This window comes from Malaclemys terrapin, chromosome 9 (genome assembly GCF_027887155.1).
Source record: "Malaclemys terrapin pileata isolate rMalTer1 chromosome 9, rMalTer1.hap1, whole genome shotgun sequence".
Lineage (NCBI taxonomy): Eukaryota > Metazoa > Chordata > Testudines > Emydidae > Malaclemys > Malaclemys terrapin.
In genome coordinates, this window is record NC_071513.1 from 3,069,617 (window position 1) to 3,091,954 (window position 22,338).

Genomic DNA, 22,338 nt, shown 5'->3' on the forward strand with positions numbered 1-22,338 from the left:
CAATGCCTATATGGCTGAGGCATAAAAATAAAAATGTCACCACAAGCTTCAGGAAAAACAGAAAGTTTCAAATATATCAGCAGTTTTTCACAAAAAGTTCAGCTTTCAGAAAATGGCGGTTTTCATTGGAAAAACTTTGAGTGAAATATTTCAAGCAACTCTGCTTTCAAAGACTCAGTCCTGCAGTGTGCTGAGCTCTTAACCCAGCAGAGCATTTAGGCGTGTGCTAAAGTTTAATAGGAGCAGCCCTACTGAAATGAATGGGACTACTCTTGTGCTTAACATTAGGCACATGCTTAAGTCTGGCATTTTCAAAGGAGCTTCTGTGCTAGGCTGAATCAGGGCAAGAGTGCTCAGTACTTTGCAGGATCGGCTCTGACTTCCTGCTCACATAATTCTACTTGAATAATGTTGAAACACACCTGGCTTTTTCTGCTTTCCAGAAACTTACTCAGTTGTACAGAACACTTCATAATGCTTACACTAAAATATTGGAGGTGATGCACACAAGAAAAAGACTTCTAGGAACCTTTTTCCGAGTGGCCTTTTATGGACAAGTAAGTACATAGATCAGCTTGCCAACTAACCTGCCCCAAGCACCCTGTCTTTGCTCCACCGTCTCATTCAGGAAGCATTCTCGTTGTGTTGACCACTAGCTTCTTTAAGATGGTTCTGTATTTTGCTCACTTGTGCTCTTTTATATAGTAAACTCTTCAGTACAGGGCTTCTGTACCTTGTTAATGTGTTATTACAAAGCTTTATGACACTGGGTGGGATTCTCAAAAGCAGCTGACTGATTTAGGATACAAGTCCCATTGATTTTTAATGAGATTTCTCCTCTTAAATGACCTAGAAGCTTTTGAAAATCCTACCCTGTATAAATATTACTGTAATGAGTTAACAAAGTTTAAAAACACTTCGGATTACACAAGCAATACAGAACCAATAGCGACCGTGGATATTTCCCTCTGCAGAAAATCATTGTGACTTTTCAGAATATTAGCATGGGTGTGTTCAGGGGGAAGGTCTGCTTAAAAAATGGTGGCACAATATGGCCCACTGTTATTACAGGTTTGACATACTCCAACAGTGGCTCTGTCTGCAGTGCACATAGTCTGATGTCTCTCACTTTGGACTTCTATAAAATCAAAGACAGAATCCCTTTTAATAAAAATGTACAAGGGGCAACAATTGGCTTTAATTTTCTGTATGTTGGGATCATTCGAACTACATTTACAGTAATGTGACTAAATGATATTCAGCCTTATTTCCGGTACAGGTTCCAGATTTTCACTTTGAAAGTTTCACCAACTTTTTATCTTTTACTACACAGAGATCGTTTTAACATATAAACCTATCTTATCTGAGAAGTTTTTAAAAAACCATTTTAAAATGAGTTTTAAATTAAATGTTTAATGTCAAGAAATCTCTCCATTCACCACCTACGTCTTTCTGATTAATGCTAGACTTTCTTTGAAGAAGAGGATGGCAAAGAATACATTTACAAGGAACCCAAGCTGACGGGCCTGTCGGAGATCTCCCTGAGACTTCTTAAACTTTATGGAGAAAAATTCGGAGCAGAGAATGTAAAAATTATCCAGGATTCAAATAAGGTGGAGTTAAACGGCATGTGGTGTCACTGAGTCTAGACAGCCCTGCTAACAAAATGCTTGGAAGAGTGAGCTCTAGGCTGTAGAGTAGAGAGATTCAGAGGAATGGAGACTCCATTTTAACATCCCCAATCCTTTGGGATTGTCCTCCTCACTCCTATAGAACTCCCTCCATGTAAACATCACACAGTCGGGGCCCTGTGAGGTTTGGAGGAGGCAGGTCTCAGACCAGAAGGAGGTGGATCTGGAGGGCTTCCAGGTGACAGTGAATGAAGTATTAACTCATGCTCTGCACCCTCTCCAGACTGAGACACGCAGCCAGAGGCAGAAAGCAGGGAGCAGCATAGAGGGGCTGATGCCCATATAGTCAGGGACAGGATTGGCTATGGGTCCTCAGGACTTGCCAGGCAGGCATGAGATGCCCCTAGTCCCTTTTGCAAACTCCTCCCTTTTACTAGGACGATGCGGTGGGATTTCCCTAGGATGTGTTCCATTCATGGGAGTTCCTCCCGTGCAGCAGGTGCTTGACATGGCCGTTCTGCTGCAATCGCACATCCCTCTAGCAGTAAATTGTGTTTTTTATTGAGCGTAAACCTGACAGTGTTTTGACCACAGGAACTACTTGCAGTAGCTTTGAAATGTCTGTCACCATCACAGGGTGTGACTGTGTCTTTATAGTGCTATGTGAGCAGGGGAAGGCCGTTACTGTGTGAAGGTGCTGGGAGCTTATCGCATAAGCAACCTGACGCTGTCTGGCAGAGGTCCAAAGGAATTCTTGTGGGTGAAATTCACCCGAGGCAGCAGGGTCAGTCCAAGGCCTGTGTGCCACTTAAGCCCTTGAAATAGCGTGTAAGTGGAACTAAAGTGATGTATAGGATTCATGCAGGTCCTCTGCATGGGGTGAATTACACCCAGGATGGATAAATATGTGAATCTCTAAACTGGTCGTTAATATAGTTTGTGCCTGTTTCCTCTTTTAGTAAATAACTCTCTTCTATCATAGGTCAATGTCAAAGATCTTGATCCCAAATATGCTCATATTCAAGTGACTTATGTGAAGCCCTACTTTGAAGACAAAGAACTCTCTGAAAGAAAGACTGAGTTTGAAAGAAATCACAACATTTGCAGATTTGTATTTGAATCTCCTTATACCTTATCTGGGAAAAAACATGGCTCTGTGGAAGAGCAGTGCAAAAGACGGACCATTCTAACTAGTGAGTAGGACATTCTAAACATTAGGGAATAGGAATCAGCAAATATTGTTTTAACACACAAATCACAGCTGATTAATCTCCAAAAAATGGCAGGAATACCTCCTGTAACTTAGAATCATGCAGAATTGTTCCTTTCGGTTTGTTACATTTTATTTCCACATATAGAATGTTTAAAGTGTCAGCTAATTACAGTATTAACGCCTGGATCTCAAATTACTCCTGTGGGAATTCTGCACCATTATGTGGGCACAGAATTCATGGCCCCCACAGATTTCTTTACTTCCCCGCAGAAAAATTACTTTCTGACGGGAAAGCAAAGGGAAGCTGCAAGAATGGTCATGTGCCTCTCCCCAGCAGCATGGGCGTTTCCTTTCAGACTCCCAGAGCAGCCGGCGGAGAAGTAAATCACTGCGGGGGCAGAGGTGGAGGAGCCCCCTGTAATTGAACTCCCACCCTGCCAAGCCCCACCCCCGCACACCTGGCCCTCCTCAGCCCTACTCTGTGCAGGGCTTAGCTGCTAGTCCAGGCTGGGCTGGGGATGGGGGAGGAGTGCACTTCCCCTGCACAAAGCGGCCGGGTCAGACCCACCCACAGAAACCTCCCCTGGCTCCACCACACCCCGCTTCCTGTCCCTATCACTCCTCAACTCTGGAGTGCGGGGTCACTGTATGGGGAACAGCTCCCCTGTCCTCCAAACCCTCTTGCATCTGGACACCCCGTATACCCAGTACCCCCGCCAAGCCTCACTCCCCACACCTACAACCCCCCTGCCCCAGAACCCCCACCCTGCTGAGCCCCAGCCCCCTGCACAAGGCCCTCCCTGCTGAGCCCAACCCCCATGCATCTGGAACCCTGCCGAGTCCCTACTCCCCTGCATCCGAACCCCCACCCCTGCACTCAGACCCCCACACACACTGAGCCCCAACCCCCGCAACCAGCCTTCCCATTCCTGCACCCAGATCACCCCCTGCACGATGAGCCCCACCTCCTGTGCACCTGGACCACCCCAATGAGCCACCCGCACATAGACCCCCACTCCACTGAGCCCCAACCAACTGCACCCGGATCCTCACCCCACCAAGCTCCACTCCCCAGCACCCAGACTCTCCATGCTGAGCCCCAGCCTCCTTCACCTGGGACCTCCCTGCAGAGTCCAACTGCCCCTGCATCCAGACCCTCCTCCCCCACTGAGCACCTGAGCATCCAGATCCCCCTGGCACCCCCCACCCCACTGAGCTGCTGCACCCAGACTGCCCCATACAGAACCCACTCACCCCACACCTGGATCCCCCCCCACTAAGCCCTCCACACTGAGCCTGCCTGCCCACACCTGGTGTGCCTGGCACAGAGGAGTGGGTTCCCGAGGTGTTTCTGGGGCAGGCCCAGCCCTGGCGCTGTGTCAGGATTGGGTGCAGCCTCACCATCGAGTCCCTGTCCCACCTCTGTGCAGCCAGTGATCTGTGCTCCCCAATGCCATGCTGGAGCCTCCACATTTATTTACTGAAAAAATTTGCAGAATTTTGCAGAATTTTAAAATATTTTTAAATTTTTAATATTCTGTGCAGAATTTTTAATTTTAATTGGACATGGACTGAGTCTCCATATTGTTTTAGATCTGATTTATTCAACCTCACCACTTCCTCCCCCTCTTGTTTGTGATCATGTCATGCCTAAACACTATGGATGAAATCCTGACTCCTCTTGCAACTGAGTAGCAAAACTACAACTGACTTCAGCACAGCCAGGATTTTACCTTCGCTTTGTGAAATCCTCAGGATAGGGACCTGTCTAGACCTGTTCTGTGAGCCTTTGGGAAGGGGTCTACTGAGAAGATTTTCAGACTCTACATTCTGTTTGTTATGTTTAATAGCTTCAAACTCGTTTCCATATGTGAAGAAGAGAATTCCAGTAAATAACGAACAACAGGTGAATCTCAAGCCAATTGATGTTGCTACTGATGAGATAAAAGACAAGACAGCAGAGCTGCAAAAACTCTGCTCTTCCAGTGAGGTTGACATGATCCAGCTGCAGCTCAAGTTGCAAGGTTGTGTTTCCGTACAGGTAAGGCCCGTCATTAGCACAGCACCTTGAAATCATTACTCTGTTGACAGAACAGCTTGTTTACTTTCCAGAAATCATTAACTAGCTCATTGGAGCACTGCAGGCCAGATCCTGCCAACAATACCTACTGTAGTACTTACCACTGTAAGTCAATGGGACTACTGATGGGAGTAAACACTATGCCCAGTTGTGTTCGCAGAATCAGGCCCATATGTATTTGCCCATTGTTTGTTTGTGGCAGGTGTTGGTTATATTTAACAGCTCTGAAAGACTGACCTGGAAAAGACAGACAGAAACAGCTTCATGAATCCTGACTTGTCCCCAGTCTGAGACATGGCCCATGTCAAGAGGTCACTCCCTAAAAAGGAAATGAAGGAATATCAATTTCTTCATTTTTCTTTTTGTATGTAAAGATTATAAATAGAAAAGTAAAGTCTAGCACAGCCCTTAAAGCAAACCATTGTAGCTGATAAACTCATATCATGCATTCTTTTTAGTGTATCTAGATTGCTGAAACTTCAAACCCGTGTGTAAAATTTTCTAATGCAGATAGCTTGGTTGGTACTTTTCTTCTCTGAAAGTGATTTTTAATAAAGTAAGCAGCATTCAAGATTATGTCTAGAATGTGTAATTTCATGAGACTGTAAATGTGAAATAACAGCAAAATAATGGGATGAGATGATGCAGACAATGGATATTGACTCGACTATTAACATAGTGCAAGTTCAGTAATTTTTAGTTTACAGGGTGTTTCTCCATGTCAATATAATAAAATATATAATATTGCCCCAGATATCTGTATGAAATGCAAGACAGCCAGGCCCTCTTTCATGCACATGATATGGGACTAGTGGTAATAAATAAAAAATTGGAAAAACATCCTGAAGGAAATAAAACAAACATTAGCAATAGAATTTGAACAGGACTGAAAGGTTTATATTAGGAGCTGCCCTCTTAAAGAGATTCAAACCAGGAATATATTGAATATAATGTCTTTAAACAATTTTTGGGAAAAAAGGGAAATGTTCATAACATCATAATATGTAGTCAAGATTCAATATGTTGCTTAATATTGTTAATTCTGTATGAAGATATACTTATCAAGACAATATCATCATAATGTCTTATTGAAAATTACTCAGAATATCAGTAAAGAAATTTTTTCCATTCCCAAAAGTAAAGCCTAACATTTTGAACTACAGGTGCCTTCTGTTCTGTTACATAAACAGCACTATAGTATTGCTATCCCATGACCATATAGAAATGCACATCTAGTGGCATGAAGTAATAGCTTAAGTAATATTTCTAATAAAACAAACTTCTTACCCTCTGAAATTAACCTAAAAGCTGCAGCATAAATGAGTTCTCACATTTTGGGTTTTAGGTTAATGCTGGTCCGCTGGCCTATGCTAGAGCTTTCCTGAATGACAATCAGGCCAGCAAATATCCCACTAAGAAGGTGAATGAGTTAAAAGAAATGTTCAGGTAGGTTATTAAGTAATTGAATTAGCCTGCTGGCCATAATGGGCTATATGGTTTTTCTTATATTTTTAATTATCAGAGTTAAGATTTGAAATACTAATTCAAAGATTTTGTACTGTCCTTCTGATTTTGGAAGGAGACTGGTTTCCACTTTCCTGGCCCAAAAGTATCCTGACCATGATGAGCTTACCGAATCCTAGTCAGAACATCTTGCCTCCTCCTAACCCTGAGACCATTGCCCGTCACGCTGACCCATACTGTCTCATTTTTTTATACTCCCCCATCATCGGTCTGCCTGTATCCATCCATGTGTCTCTTGTCTTAGATGGCAGGGACTCTCTCTTCATTCTGGGTTTGTACAGCGTCTAGCACAATGGAATCCTGGTTCATGACTAAGGCACTTGGGGCTACAATAAATACCATAAGATGATGATGATGATAATAATTAATTTATAAATACACCAGTTGCTGCATACTGAAGCTGACTCTGTTTTTAAAACTAGAGCTTTCATGAGCTATCAGGTGCCCAGTCTCAACACCTAGACAAAACTGTTTTTTAAAAGGGGAAATGTCTCGCTAAAAAACAAAGAGAGAGAGAGAGAGAGAGAGAGAGTGTGTGTGTGTGTGTGTGTGTGTGTGTGTGTGTGTGAATTTTCTCAAATTATGCTTCATTTCCTGATCTTTCAAGAGAGACTTTTCTAGGGGGACTGTCAAACTGGAAAGAACTTCAAAATATATAAATAAATCCATTTACTGTCCATGTGGTTCCATTACTCTCGCTCCCATTGCTACTTTTGCAAAGATATTTGATTTCAAACAAGAATTTGTCTTGCATCTGTCTGTCTATCTGTCAGTCTATCTACCTACCAATCTATCCTGTCATTCTCTCTGTGGTCTTAGAATTGTGCCCAACTCTGTGCCTTCCAAGAGATAACTAAGTATATTAAATAGCTAACTTCCCGTCCTCCATTCAGTTAGGGCCATTGTAGCTTTTTCCCCACTTTTGTCCTTCCCTCTCTCCTCCTTCCTACTAGTCTGCCTTTGGTATCTAGAATTCCTCCAGGAGCAATGAGGCACGCCCAGCCTGCTCGCCTGCTGCTGCCCCCTTTGCTGGGTGCAGCTGCCTCCCACCCCAGACAGCTGACCAATACACAGGGGGAGCAGGCTGTGGAGTCTTCTTTCCTGTCCCCTTTGGGGCACTGGGCACCCCTGGGAAGTAGTGCCGGACACTTATGCTTGCCACGAAAGAAAGAGGGAAGACATTTTGTACCCCTAACCCTGCTGCGCAATCTTGCGGTCCCGGCAGCTCTATCCCTTTCATAACACAGCCTTTGAAAGTCAGACGCACACGGTTATTTCACCACAGCCTCAGACAGGGGAGAAGCGGTTATGTGAAAGAGAGAACTTAATCCAAGAGTAACAGTAACAGCCGGGAATAGAATACAAACATCCTTTTTTGCTCAGTGCCACTCAAGAGAGAACCTGTGGGTTGCTTTTTGGATTAGCTGTTGCCTTGTGCTTGCCCATGGGGCAAATTTGTAAACAAAGTCGCACACATCCGTTTGTTTTTTGGCTCCAATCTGTAAATGTGAATGAGAAATAATAATGCCCAGGGCCTATTTCTTTCATCCCCAGGAAGTTTATACAGGCCTGTGGACTTGCTCTGGAACTCAATGAGCAGCTCATTAAGGAGGACCAAGTAGAGTACCATGAAGGACTAAAATCAAACTTCAGAGACATGGTGAAAGAGCTTTCCGACATCATCCATGAACAGGCATGTATTAAAGAGACTCCAAAAACTATGCTGAAATATTGTCTCTAGTCTGTGAGCACAATGTAGTGAAATCACATTCCATGGGCAACTTAGTGATAGGAAGAATAAAAGAGGGGTCATCTGACTCGAAAATTCTACAGAATCATTTCAGTGGAGGGACTCCCTCCCTCCCTTTTCCCTCCTCCCCCCAGTGGCCAACTCCAGGTCCTCTAGTTGGTGGGAATTTTGATAATACAATGTCTTCAGAAATGGGTCAAGCTGGGTATCATTTGCAAGCCCTTTCTTCCACACACACAGTTGTACCAAACATGGCAAACCCAGAACAATCATATAGCTACCTATTGGAGAAAATGTTGAAAATCAATGTTTTTTTAATTATACTCTAACACAGGAATGCATTGCTTACATAAACAAGGACATTGATCTCTAGCAATCCTAGGGAAGTTATCCTTGACATGTAGGACTGAAAATATTTATTCATCAAAGTCCTCTCCATCTAGGGCATCACTGCTAGACCCGTTGTCACACTGATTCTCATCCATATCACACTTGGACTTCTCTGTACAAGGAAGGCTGCTGGCTAAACATTTGCATGGTGGTGAGCACCTGGTTTTTGCACACAAGCATTTTATTAGTTGAAGGATTGATTGGGAAGCACATGGTATTTCACACATGACTAGTGTGATCAGTCCATCCTTCAACACCTCTTCATGCCTGATAGGGGATGGTAGTTTTGGATATGTTTGATCATCCCAGAGCCATTCCATTGTTTGATAATTTGTCCTCTAGACAGCACCCCTTCTCAATGGCAGTTTTGCTTTGTCTGCCTGCCTCTTGGAAAACGTCTACCAATGTAATGTTGGCAAGTGTCGTAATGTTGGTCTTCAAATGGCGAACTTGGCATGTAATCACCTCCAGCGTACTTACGACCTCATCAGTGACTGTCTCAGCTCTTCCAAGCACCTCCAGAGCCAGGACAGAGTCTTTGGAGGGTGAAACAAAAGCCTTCCAGTAAGATAATTTGGTCTTTCCAGCCAACCTCCAGTAGTGTCACTCTGAAAGGGCGTGGCGACCTGGCAGAGTGATAGGAACAGGTCTCTGAGGGATACCCTGCGATTCTGCTCCTCAGTAGCAGGCACAAAACCAGAATCTTCTGAAAGTCTTGGGTAGCATCTCTGTGACATACCACGGTGCAATCCAGATCAGTGAGGGGATGTCTCATCATTGCCCTGTAACCTTAGGTGCCTTTACAGTGTCTTGCTGCTGTAGCTCCCACAGCCTTCCAGCATGCCAGCCACCCCCTGTGTGTCTGTGTAGAACTGCAAACTTCCAGCCACATTTGGGTTACTTCTGCAGGGTGACCCCATCATATTCCCAATCGCAGATTCCCCCCCATAAATGTATGTCCTGTGCCGCCCAGCCCTCTCCTGGACAGTTCAAATGTATTAAGTCCATTATTCCTTTAAGGGAATAATATACAGTAGCTTATTATCTTAAACAGTTACCCAGACACTGTAAGATAAACACAGTGGATTAGGTAAAACAAGTTTATTAACTATAAAGAGAGAGATTTTAAGTGAGTACAAGGAATGTGGCATAAAAGTCAAAATGATTACTAGAAAAATAAAGATAATACTTTCTAGTGCCTAGCTTAACAAACTATATTAGATTCAAAGCAAAATTTCTCATCACATGCTTCCAAGAGTGATACTGACCAAACTCTTCCAGTCAGGGCCCCTTCCCCAGAGGCCAACGGCTGCTTCTTTTGTCTTCTCAGGTGCAAAGAGCGAAATGGACAGGGGGAGAGAGAGGACGAGGTCTCTTGGGGTGTTTGCTCCTCCTTTTTATAATTTCAGTCCTACCCTTGAAAAACATTTCCAGCTGAGAACCAGGAGATGGAGGTCTGATGGAGGAAGGAGACCTCCAGCTGTTTTTTGCTAAATCTCTTTGTCCATGTCCCCTTTTCTTGCCAAAGAATGGCCACTTGATATGTGATGTCCCATCAGCTTTATTACATCTGGCTGGGGCATCGGCTTGCCCTTTGTTTTAGAGAAACAGGATTAGCCCCTCCTTAGACTTATCTGGGAAACACACTTCGGTCATGATGTCAGCTTATGTTCATAACTTTACACCTAATGGTGCTACATGCATTTTACCATGATATTACTGATCAGCAAGTTATGAGTTTTCAAATGATACCTCTCAAGGCATACTTTGCTCAAAGATTATTACAATAGTGTGTAGGGTGTGAGTATGGTGTGCATTCCATCACAATTGCACAGAGAGCACTAGAACATCTGAGTCTTGTGCAAACATTTGGAATTCAGTTGCACCTTTCTTTGTGGCATTGATGGCATGCAAGATAATTTTAACATCAGCCTCTTCGTGAGAGCTACGAAGAAACTTCACTGAACCATGCATGACAGTAGCTTCGTAATGCCATGTCTCACAATAATGAATGCCTTTGGGCTCACAACAGAAGAAACAGGTGTTCTTCTCTAAACACATACCTTGGGACTTAGTATAAGGCAAGTCTTGCCCACAGCTGGCACTTGTCCCATCAATTTTCCTGTTGCTTGATGTACTTTCTCTCCAACCTTGCCATATTCAGTTTGTGTGCATTTCTTAGAGCATGTAAGGTGCCACAAGCGTTAGGTGTAACCAGATCCTCAGTGGTCTTATCCTCCAAAGATTCGGCTCCTAGTTGGTACTCTTTGTCTCCCCATTGATACCTAAAATGATCAAGACCAAAGTAAAATCAAGGATTTTCTAATAAATTACTTTGGGATTGTTACATAACTATAGGCATACTGTTTGCAGATGGATTCTGACGTCTTAATCGGTGCCTCATTACAACTCTTTTGGCAAAATAAGCAAATCTGATAATACCACTGACCTGCTTCTTTTTTTTCCCCAATGATGGCAAATCAACCTGATGCACTCCTTCCTTTTACAGTAATCTGTAACATTAAAAAAAATGATTCAGGTGTCATGTTCTGAGCATTAACTGATAACACAGTACTGCCAGTCAAGGGCCAAGGTGTAACTTTGTGAGGGCTGCATGTTTCCCAGGCCTGTGGTAAAGTATAATTACAAAAGCATTGATTTTTTTTAAAAAACATTCTGTCAAATATCCAGCTCGATCATTATTCTAGTTTTGTCATGTTTGGTACCATTGTGTTGGTGGCAGAAAGGGGAATGATACCCAACTTGACCCACTTCTGATGACATTGTATTACCAAAATTCCCACCAACCAGAGGACTTCAAGCTGGAAGTGGGGGGTGGGCAGGGCTGCATTAACCAGTAAGCTAATAAGGCAATAGCCTTAGGCCCTCCTATTTTTACGCCCCACTGGTCAGGCATGGGGCAGAGCCGGGGCGGGTGAGGGGGAGCAAGCTTGCAGAGGAAAGGCAAAGCAACCCCCTGTGGCTTGGAGGGAGCTCAGCTGGGCTGGCAGCCTGCGTCGCCCTGTGCTGCAGGAACACACTGCCAGGGATCCAGTTAACACTGGTACCGGACACTAAAAATCCGGTTACCACGGGAACCTGTGCCAGCCGTGGGTGTCGTTTGAGGCCTTGCCCCCACCCCTCCCGCTGCACCCAGCTCCTCCCACCCGCAATTTCTCCGGAGCGCTGCTTAGCTGTCAGGGAGGGAAGAGTCTCCCTCTGACCCTCTCCTTGGCTGAGGCTGGCAGGCAGCTCCAGGATGCTGCCTCCTGGGTCCTAGTGCCCATCACCGTCATCTTCTGTGTATGCTGGGTCCCGTTTCTGGACAACTGGTGAGTGCCTGTGGGGGGCAGGGCAAAGGGAGGGGGATGGGAAGGGGAAGAGGCAGTACCAGAGCGGTAGGGTGAGAAGCTTGCACACACACTATCCAGTTCCAGCCAGAACTATTGCCCCTCCCATGTATAAGGAACGAACTCCCACACATTTGTAGGAAGAACAAAACAAAACATCCTATTCTGGATACCTGTACTTTAACTTTTACAGAACCTTCCAGCGAGGGGCTTCAGAGGTATGATGCACTGTGTTCAATACTGTATTGAACTGTACTAAAAATCAAAGACATCCAATTTTTTTTCTTTGGTGTATTTTTCTGTACTGGGATGCACAGGCAACCAAGTTCTTTCCTTATGCTCAGCCTAGTTCCACAGGCCAACCTATCTTTGTACTTTTAAGGGGTTGCAAAATCACTGGAGGAAGCTCAACATACAATGTTGTAGGTTTCTTCCTCCCCACTCCCTCAAGAATTTTAAATCCACTTCTTAGCAGGCTATGATAGAAAGACTGGCTGAATAGGCTAAAGGCAGGTTCTGTCCATTTGCTGGTTGGTTCTCTAGCTGTTCAATCCATCATAAAAGTACCTCACATTTGATTTCTTTTAAGTTTAATTCCAAAAACTTAAAGCTAAATAAACCTGAAGTTAGTCCTCATTTTTCTGCTCCAATTCAAACTAACTTCTTTCCCAACTGGAAAATGTTGGGTGAGCATGGAATGTGATTCGAGACGGGAATGAGAACACAGGCCAATTCCTGCTGACAGCTGCACCTGTGTAGCCTTATTGACTTCAGGAAGAACAGATTTTTGCACAAGAATAGATTTTGGTTCCTTCTGCTTTTTCACATGTGGTATAAGCAGAATCTCATGCACTTTCCTCCCCTAAACTCTGAGCACTTAACGAAAAAAATAAGCAAGGTCTACTTGATTTATACCTGCAAACGAAACAGCAAGCTCTCCCTTCATTCTACACCAGCCTTAAACACCAGACCTGATGTAACAAGGGTGTCACTACAGCAGCCTTGGTTGGACTGTTCTTTTGAAAGCTCCTTACTGGGTTTTTTAAGATGCTGATTTTCAATGAAGTTTTTTTGTTCAGCGGGGCAGAGAACACAACAGGGAATAGCTCTGTTTTGTCAACTCCTAGTCACTCAAAAGCTGAAAGGCTTTAGATTAAGTTTGTTTAATGTTTGTACAGTGATTTTGAAGAGCTAACATAGTACAGAAGTGCTAAATATCATGACTGAGCAGCCATCTAATGATCTGTGTCACTTCTAGCTGTTATCTTTTTCTTACAGAAAGCTTAAAACAATCACATGCAAACCGTAGGGGGCTGGTGCACACAGAACTCATGCTTAGAAAACCTCATGTCAGAGCTGCTGATCACACATTCTAGAATAGATAATACTGAGTCCTGCCATGAGTGCAGGGGACTGGACTAGATGACCTCTCGAGGTCCCTTCCACTCCTATGATTCTATCTATCTATTCTAATTGTGGAAGAGCTTGGTGGCAAAATGGCCTGATGCGGTGCATCACTGGAGATTAACTATGCAAACTGGGTATCATCCCACAAATAATATTTGGGTTCAATGTGAAAACAGTAATTCATTATCCTCAGCCAGTGCAACACTGGGAGGCAGCTTTCAGAGCAAGACAGCCTAAAATACAATGCCACCCAATGTCATTTTCCCACTACTACTTCCTCTACTTCAGTGGATTTTACACCTGAGTGGTTTTCTTTTACATAATAAAAGCTGGCTGCCTCCCAGGCTGCAGTCAGAGTGAGATAGGGTGTGTGATGTAGAGGCCATAGCTTGGGGGAAACACCTGCAGGGCTTGGCTTTGCACTGTGCCGGGGAGAGCTGAGGGTAGAAGCACAAGGCTGAAAGAGGTGAGCAGGATGGGGAATGTTGCAGTGTTCATCCTCATACAGACAAGCACTCCACCACCTAGGAGAAAGGAGGCCTAAGAGAAGGACAGCATAGCATCCCTCGTGCTACCTCTTACTCAGAAGTATCTGTTTGAAGAATTCATTGTTGTGAGAGTAGAATAAACTTGTTAATTTTACATAAATTAATATGTAAATATGTATGTAGAGGAACGTTTGATGACTTCATAATTCATAGTTAGGCCCCTCATAACCTTAATCTGGCCCTGGGGGTGGGGGGGTAGCAAGTCCTCCCTGTCATGCTGTAGAGGGTGACACTTTTGAAATTATGATCCTGTAGACTTTTACAAATCAAGTGACACCTCCCTTACTTTCCTATCATTAATTTGCCCACAGAATTACACATGCTCTCAGTCTGCTACCCAAACATGGCTATATTGTGTGTCAAGGACTTAAATGGGATTTTTTCTTTGTGCTTGAAAACAGGCTCAAATTTTTCTTTCATTATTTAACTGCATATGAAAACCCAAGCCCCTGAATATGGAAGCGTGGATGATTCAGTAGATGGAACTCTAACCTCTGAGTTTGTTTTGAGCCTGTGCCTCATTGTGGAGTTGCAGCATACTGTGCTTTAGGGTGCAGCCTTCACAGATGCAAATAACTAGGATCCTAGCCATGTATAGGCATGAAGAACTCTGGCAGTTTTTGCCAGAATACAGTAATAAGTCTTGGCTTGCTGGCAACTTGATTAGTTACATCTTGCCTATATAAATTCCTTCCCTCATTTGTCTGATGTTTTCTGCTTCCTGGCCTAAACAGCAATGAATGGGTTAAACAGCATGTAAAACCCAGGAGGGAATGAAGTGGGTGTGTGGGTGTTATACCATTAGGCCTGGGCTACACTAGCGGGGGGGGGGGGGGGGGGGGTTCGAACTAAGATATGCAACTTTAGCTACGCTATTCGCATAGGTGAAGTCGAAGTATCTTAGTTCGACTTACCTGGCCCTCCTCACGGCGGCGAGTCAACTGCCGGGGCTCCCCCGTCAACTTGGCTTACTCCTCCTGCCAAGGTGGAGTACGGGCATCGATTCATCGTGTCCAGACAAGACGTGATAAATCGATCCCTGATACATCGAACACTACCCGCTGATCTGGTGGGTAGTATAGACGTACCCTTAGATATACCTGCACTGTAATCACACTTTGGGAATCTTCTGGGTGGAAGGTGTTGTACAGATGTAATCTATGATCAATAATACCATAGTGTTAACAGATGCAGAAAAATAACTTGTACCATCCCCATTAACATGGTATGAAATCCGAGGCCAGTTGGCTCTTCAAACTGATCTCTCTACCTCTGGGATCATATCTTTAATTTATAAAAGAAAGTTAATATAACAAAGCTACAGTTCCAAGTGTCTAAAATGAATAGTTGTGTTTGTACTATGTGTTTCCAAGTGTTTGTAACTTCTGATTGAACAAGATGGTCTCAGAATTTCCTAGTCATGTTATGCACAATAATTTCATCTCTCACAGGTTAGAATACTATGTACAGTATAATTTTAAATGAACATGTGAAATCAAAATTATTTTACATTGCAATAGTCTGGGGCAGTGGTTCCCAAACTGGGGTTTGCGAAATGTTACAGGGGGTTCTCGGGAAAAGATTCCCTAATGGCAGACAGAGCTGTCCCTAGGACCCCAGGCACCATGGGGCCAGCAGCCCAGAGCCCCTGGACTTCCAAGAGCTAAGCAGATCAAAGCAAGCATATCTATCACACTGAGGAGATTTAAACTTCAAGACTCCTTATAAGAAATGGAAAGGGAGGTGGATATTTTTTGCTGTTTTTAAAATTAAATAGGCAGCTAGGATTGTTTTTAAAATGATTATGAAGAACAAGTTTAAGCTTTGTTGTAATGTGCGTTGTTTGCCTGGACTGCTCAAGACCTGAATGCTTGTATAGGAGGAACTCTTTAAGTTGGCTTCTTAAATACCTTCATGCTGTTTCACATCTGATACTCCTTGATGAAACATATGAGCTTTGTCTTATAACAGGCTTATTCAAAGTGATACAAGCTACGAACGTGAGATCTTGGAAGAGCATAGGCATGCGCAGCCCATTTCATTAGGGTGTGCACCCAGGGAGCCCCGCCCTGCCCTAGTCCCACCCCCATCCACTCCCTCCTACTTCCCGCCCCCTGACTTCCCCCCTCAGAACCTCCAACCCCCCCTGCTCCTTGTCCTCTGACTACCCCCTCCTGGGACCCCTGCCCCTAACTGCCCCCCAGGACCTCACCCCCTACCTAAGCCTCCCTGCTCTTTGTCCCCTGACTGCCCTGACCGTTATCCACACCCCCACCCCTAGACAGACCCCCGGGACTCCCATGCCTATCCAACCATTCCCCACCCCCAACAGGACCCCCAGAACTCCTGACCCATACAACCCCCCCTGCTCCTTGCCTCCCCCAATCCCTCTCCACACCCCTGCCTCCTGACAGCCCCCCCCAGAACTCCTGACTCATCCAACCCCCCCAGCTCCTTGTCCTCTGACCACTCCCTTGTCCAGAGACCCCCCCACTAACTGCCCCCCCAGCACCCTCCTTGCTCCCTGTCCCCTGACTGCCCTGACCCCTATCCAGCCCCTGCCCCCTGAGAGACCCTGGGACTCCCATGCCCCATCCAATCCCCCCTGCTCCCTGACTGCCCCCTCCAGAGACCCCCCACCCCTAATCACCACCACCCTGGATCCCACCCCTATCCAACCCATCCTGTCCCCTGACTACCCCCACCCCTTATCCAACTCCCCTGGCTCCAGACCGCTTACCATGAGATGAGGCTCCTAGCCTCCCCGAGGAGCCAAACACTGCCCCGCAGGAGTGTGCAGCCCTGGCCCCCAGAGTGCTGCGCGCACGGTGGCATAGCTCCAGGGGAGGGGGGAGCGTGTCTGCTTCACCATGGAGCCAAATGGTGCCCCATGGGAGCACGCAGCCCTGGCCCCCAGAGCGCTGTGCGCGAGGCGGCATGGCTCCAGAGGAGGGGGCAAGGCGGGGAGGGGCCGGCGGCTTGCTGCGCTCGGCTGGGCGTTCTGGCCCAGGAGTGCGGACCCCTCGGCTTGCCGCACCGGGAGAGTGGAGCCATTTGCCCACCTCTGCATTAGGGTGTGCCTGGGCACACCCCGTGCGCAGGCCTATGTGGAAGAGTGTTGTCGTTTTCATAATGTAATAAAAATACTGTAATGATAAATAATAATAAATAGTGTGTAATAAGCATGTCATAAAAACACATTTTATATTTCCAAGATCACTGCTTTTCTAATTTATACTCAGGTAAAGGAGAAAATCCCTGGAAATATTCATTTTTAGGAGGGGGTTCACGAGACTTGACATTTTAGTGAAAGGGCTCACAGGTTGTTAACGTTTGGGAACCACTGGTCTGGAAGGAGGATCTGCACACACTAAATAATGATTTTTGTTTGATTAAACAGTTCCCTTCATTTCTATTATAACTGTACCATTTTATATTCATATACATCATCAGGTCTCTTGAAAAATATTTCATCAAATTCAGTGGTGACACAAACAGCTGTGTAAATTGATAGGAAAATGTATGTAAGTGGCAAAGTATAACTTGCATCCATTTGGCATTTGCAAACCAAGTGGATGCAATGTTGGTTCAGGTCAGTGGGAGTTCCCCTCTCTTGTGCTGGGGCTGAATTTGGCCCTGGGATTGTTGGGGAGGAGGAAGGTATTAAGGGGGGGAGGGGTGTCTGCTTTATCTTACATCTTCTAGTTAGTTGCTTTTTCTGCTACCTACCCCCTGCTGTGCTTTCGCCACATATTATTACCCTGTTTACTTCACTGCTGAATTTGACCCAGAAAAGTTCACAGGAGTTGCACTTGCTTACTCCACTCTTTTTTTGCAAGTAAGCCTGACCAAGCTATTGAATTTACATGCAGCTGCCAGAATTTGAGGGTTTTTTAATTCTGCAATATTCAAATTGAAAACAAATCAGCTAGTACCACGCCTTAGCATCACAGCGGGTAGGGGGCTCTTAGAACAGAGATGCATTGTTAATCTACTCCCTATTATCTGAACACATTTAAAAATCCACCATCTTGTTCTGTTTGATGAATGGGACAACGTATTCATGCATTATCTGCTGTTTTCAGGTTAAGTGCTAGCTAAGAATATTAGTTTTCATTAATGAAGGTTCCACATTTTGCATTGTATAGAATGAATAGCCCAAGACTTCATATAGACAAAACTGATCTTCATGTTTGTCTTACTTATTACATGTAGATAATGGTTGGCTTTGAATCTTTTGTGCATTTAATAGCAACAAAACATCTTTACCAGTTTTACCATAATGAAACTCTTCTGCAAAGTTCCTTGTTAAACACAGAGAAGGAAATTGGGTTAGTTTAGAGGCCCAATTTAAATTTTAAAAAAATTGGTTGCTATATGTTTTTAAAAAATCAGCCAACAAACAAATATTGTATGCTATTTTGATATGGGAGGGAGAAGGGCAACCCACTAGATGCCCCCCTGAGGCCCACTTTCAGGTTACTTAAGATAGTGAAGGGACGGGAAGCTGCAAGAGAGAGAGAGATGGGGAAGAGAAGGGTAGAAGCAAAAGTAGATGGGGAACTGCAATTGGAAGACACAGGGAACCACAGAAAGAAGCACTGTGCTAGATGGCCCAAAATGGGCCAGATTCTGAGCTCAGTTCCATCGGTGTAAATCCAGAGTAATTCCTTTGGCTTACCAGTGCCCCACAGAATGTACACTAAGCCCCCAGTAACCTACCCCAGGAGGAGCTCTTTGAAATCAAGGTACAGCAGATAGGTAGTATGTTGTAATTCCCACCGTGCCCTGACTTTTTTGGCAATAAATGCAAGATTGATGACACAAACATTTATGAATTGGTGTGGATTTTGCCAAATTGTTTTTTAGGGCGGGAAAGGGGTTTTATTTTTTTGGTTTGAAACAGACTTTTCATTCAGAATCTTCCTTTAATTATATTTTTAAAATTCAAAAAATTGCTCACAATCTAAACAAAACATTTTCTTCAACTCTAAACAAATTTTTACTTTTGAATTCTCTGAAAATTTTCATTTGCACTCTAACCCAAAACAATTTTGACTTTTTTCAAAATTGCCAGTAAATCCGTTATTGACCAGCTCTACAACCATGCTCTCTAAGAGAGTACCAAAACCAGTCTCTTCATCTCTATGCCTGCAACTATGCTATATTCACCACCCTGCACTGACATCCATTGTCAGCAAAGGGTCAATTTGCTTCTGTGGGGAAGACTCAGAACTCCCACCTATTTAAATGGGATCTGAGCACCTAGAATCTTTCTACCATCAGGTTGTACAACCAAGTGGGTTCCTATCTGTATTTACCGCTCATCCTGACATTTGCATCACAGAATTTAGGTTTATTTTCTAAACTAGAGAAGTCTGCAAGGCAATAAAGCTAAATCTACTGAAATCAGACTGAGAAATATGAGTTTCTGGAGCTGTGTGTCTGTTTCATTTTGTACATTTTTAAGTAAATGCTGCAGTATAATGAAGTTTGATTTCTAGGTCATGTGTTTAGGTCATCAGATCATACTATACAATACTGATTTTGGTTGAACAACTAAATAACTAAATCACATTTGTTCTAAGCTATTGTTAAAATATACAGGTATAGCAGTAAGGAATTCTTAGAGAGAGTCTTGCCTGTCTTTAAGCTGAACAGTCTCTTCTTCTGAAATTTACCTAATAATATATATGTATCATACTGTAGTTACTGAATAACCATTCTTTCTTATTTCTTTGTTATGCTGCCTTTGCAACCCAGCTTTGAAGACAAAATTGGGTAATGCTATGCCACTTTTGCTTTGTGTATCTTTTAAAATAGTGATATCATGAGTGAATAATGAGTTGAAACGTGACTTAATTACTACCTTGTTTTTGTTTAGATGTACCAAGAAGATACTATGCATTCTCCCTGGATGCATGACTCCTTACACGTTTTTTGCGCAATCAGTGGGACATCTGGTGACGGAGGTTATGGTTCACTTAGATCCACTGCCGAAATATAAAGAGATTTACAAGTAAAAGTGACACTTTACAGATATTTCTCAGGAATACTTGGAGCTGTGCAAAGGATGTTAAAATTCAAATGAGTGACTAGTATACATTCAGTATTTTTTTCCCAAAAAATTAACATGCTTTCAAACAGGGTTCTCGCTTATTTTGCTGAGCAACATTGAAAGTGCCCGGACAATTACACCACTGTGCTTGTTTTGTACTTTTTTTAGTTAAATATATACAGTACGCTGAAAGGCATTTATCAAAGTATGTACTGAATTGCTTAAGTATGAGTTGAAATTGTAATGGTAGTCTGTAAAGTTGTAAAATGGAATATAATAAAGTGTAAAACTGCTTTGTAAGTAGAAAGTGGAGTACAGTGTATAGACATTACCCCTGTGCAATATTTGCTGCTATATTCCCAGTCTCTCATGGACATGGGGTATGCAGGTCGGTGTGGAAGTCAACCTGCCCTCAGAGCACTTATGAGCAGAAGTGGCCCTAATTGTTTTGCCAGCCATGGTAGAAAATGTTTTCTCTGCCCCATCCTGCAGCAGTCAAGCCTAAAATGTATTTTTAAAAGGCAGAGTAGTGCAGTGGTACAGCACTTCCTAGAAGCTGGCACCCAGGGCCACAGCCCTGCTCGCCCATTCTTAGAACCGTCCCTGCTCACTAGAGATCCGGCCTCCTAGAAAGCGATTTAGGCTGTATATGCTACCCATGCACCAAGAGGCATTATTATACAATAGGTAGACTTAGTTTGAATCCTGCATATATCACAATTAACACCTAATACAGACACCACATAGTCCACAAATAGACACTCTGTCAGGTGAATCGAAAGGAATCCTTGTTGAGCATCTAGGGGACTTACCTCAGCGGGCTTTTTGCCTCTCTTACACTGTCTGATTGAGGAACGGTCATTATGACTAAGCAAGATCTCTGATAATATAATCCTTTGTTTATATACTCTTCCTCTTTATCATTCATGGACTAGAAGCTGAATAAACCTTGAGAGATCATGTGTGATGGAATTATTACATGTTATGTATGAGATAAATAAATAGAGACCTTCTTACAGTGGGTCTGGGAGTCTAAAGTGCTTTAGCACCTTTCAGAAAATTCCAATGTTGTGCAAGATCCATTTTAAAGAAAGATGGGTTTTTCACTGGAATTTTCTTGGACTGCAATCACTTTTATTAACTAGACTTTTTACATCTTGTGACAAACCTCGATGCTAAACCTCTAATCTCTATAATAAAAGTGGTTATTAAATAGCAAATAGTCCACACTCTATGTATGGTAGCTGTTCTTTATGGGGAGCTAGGTCCTAGTCTTCCCATAACTGGCCCAGGTGGCTGATTAGTAAATAAAGGTTACCTAAACTCAGTTAAAAGAGAATTCTCCAAGGGGCAACAGGAAGCTCTTATGAGGAGGAGCACCAAGGAGAAACTGAGCCTAGAGGGTGAGCTCTCTGGGGAACCCACCAAAATATTGAATCTATAAGAGGTGCTCCTAGAGAGGGGAGCCTCCTACATGGAGGACTTCAGTCAGCCAGCATGCAAGGGGACCTGGTCTCAGTCAGGAGTCTCCTTGACAATGGCCAGAAGTCTGACCTGGAAAGTATCACCTGCTGTCCCTGGAGAAGAGTCGCTGTGGATGGACCTCTGACTTCAGAGAGGGATCTTACTCCAGTGAGGTAAGAGGCCTAACACCAGATGCAGAGACTGGAACCGAGAGATCCCCAGAGGGAAGTGCCTGGGTAGAGAGAGCACAGAGCTCAGGTGTGGGGATGGGTAGACCAGGAATGACCTAGTATCCCATCTGAGATGTTGAAGTGAAAGTTTTGTTCATGTCCTCTGTTGGCTTTTCTGTTAACCTTATGGTCTATTTGGCCTTGTTGATACCCTGGGTGAGGGGAAAATCAACCAAGGGCTCACCTGCAACCCCATGTCTGCCTGCAAGGGGGCACAGCAGGTAGCCTGGAATGATGACAGTGGAAAATTAATAGAGTGCCCTGGGAAGGAGATTATGAGACTTCCTAGGGCCGGTTCCAGGGCTTTTGCCGCCTCAAGCGGCGCAAAAAAACCCAAAAAACCAAAACAAAAAAACCCGCGATCGCGATCTGCGGCGGCAATTCGGCGGGAGGTCCTTCGCTCCGAGCGGGAGTGAGGGACCGTCCGCTGGATGTGCCGCCTCTCTCCGGAGTGGCCGCCCCAAGCACCTGCTTGGCAAGCTAATGCCTGGAGCCGGCCCTGAGAGTTCCATTACTTTTAGTAGTAAGCAAAATATAGATACTCCTGTTTCACAAACAGATCATATTTCTGCTTGTACGTGCTTGTGTTCCAGCCAGGATCCAAATTTAGTTTCACAGAAAGAGGAAGAGAGATTAGTACATCTAGTTATAGTCATTACCATCTTGGTCATCAGCTTTCTTTGAAGAATGTTT

General features: G+C 44.1%; 1 protein-coding gene and 1 long non-coding RNA gene across 4 annotated transcripts in view; one reads left to right on the forward strand and one right to left on the reverse strand.

The window, feature by feature from the left end:
* DOCK11 (dedicator of cytokinesis 11) overlaps positions 1-20,972 on the forward strand; it is a 123,183-nt gene extending 102,211 nt beyond the window's left edge. For 2 of the 3 annotated variants that reach the window (XM_054038901.1, XM_054038902.1), the window contains 7 exons: positions 444-557; positions 1,467-1,613; positions 2,614-2,824; positions 4,695-4,885; positions 6,270-6,370; positions 8,003-8,141; positions 19,778-20,972. In XM_054038901.1, the coding sequence (XP_053894876.1) occupies positions 444-557; positions 1,467-1,613; positions 2,614-2,824; positions 4,695-4,885; positions 6,270-6,370; positions 8,003-8,141; positions 19,778-19,900 (1,026 nt within the window). In that variant the 3' untranslated portion in view covers positions 19,901-20,972. Of the gene's footprint in view, positions 1-443; positions 558-1,466; positions 1,614-2,613; positions 2,825-4,694; positions 4,886-6,269; positions 6,371-8,002; positions 8,142-19,656; positions 19,675-19,777 lie in introns of all 3 variants that reach the window. The other variant, XM_054038903.1, reaches the window with a different exon arrangement.
* On the reverse strand, positions 4,899-11,265 carry LOC128842751 (uncharacterized). Its single transcript, XR_008446107.1, has 3 exons — positions 11,038-11,265; positions 10,652-10,873; positions 4,899-5,161 (listed from the first exon to the last, which is right to left on the reverse strand). It is a non-coding gene; the product is annotated as an uncharacterized LOC128842751 (long non-coding RNA).
* Positions 20,973-22,338: the final 1,366 nt, after the last annotated feature.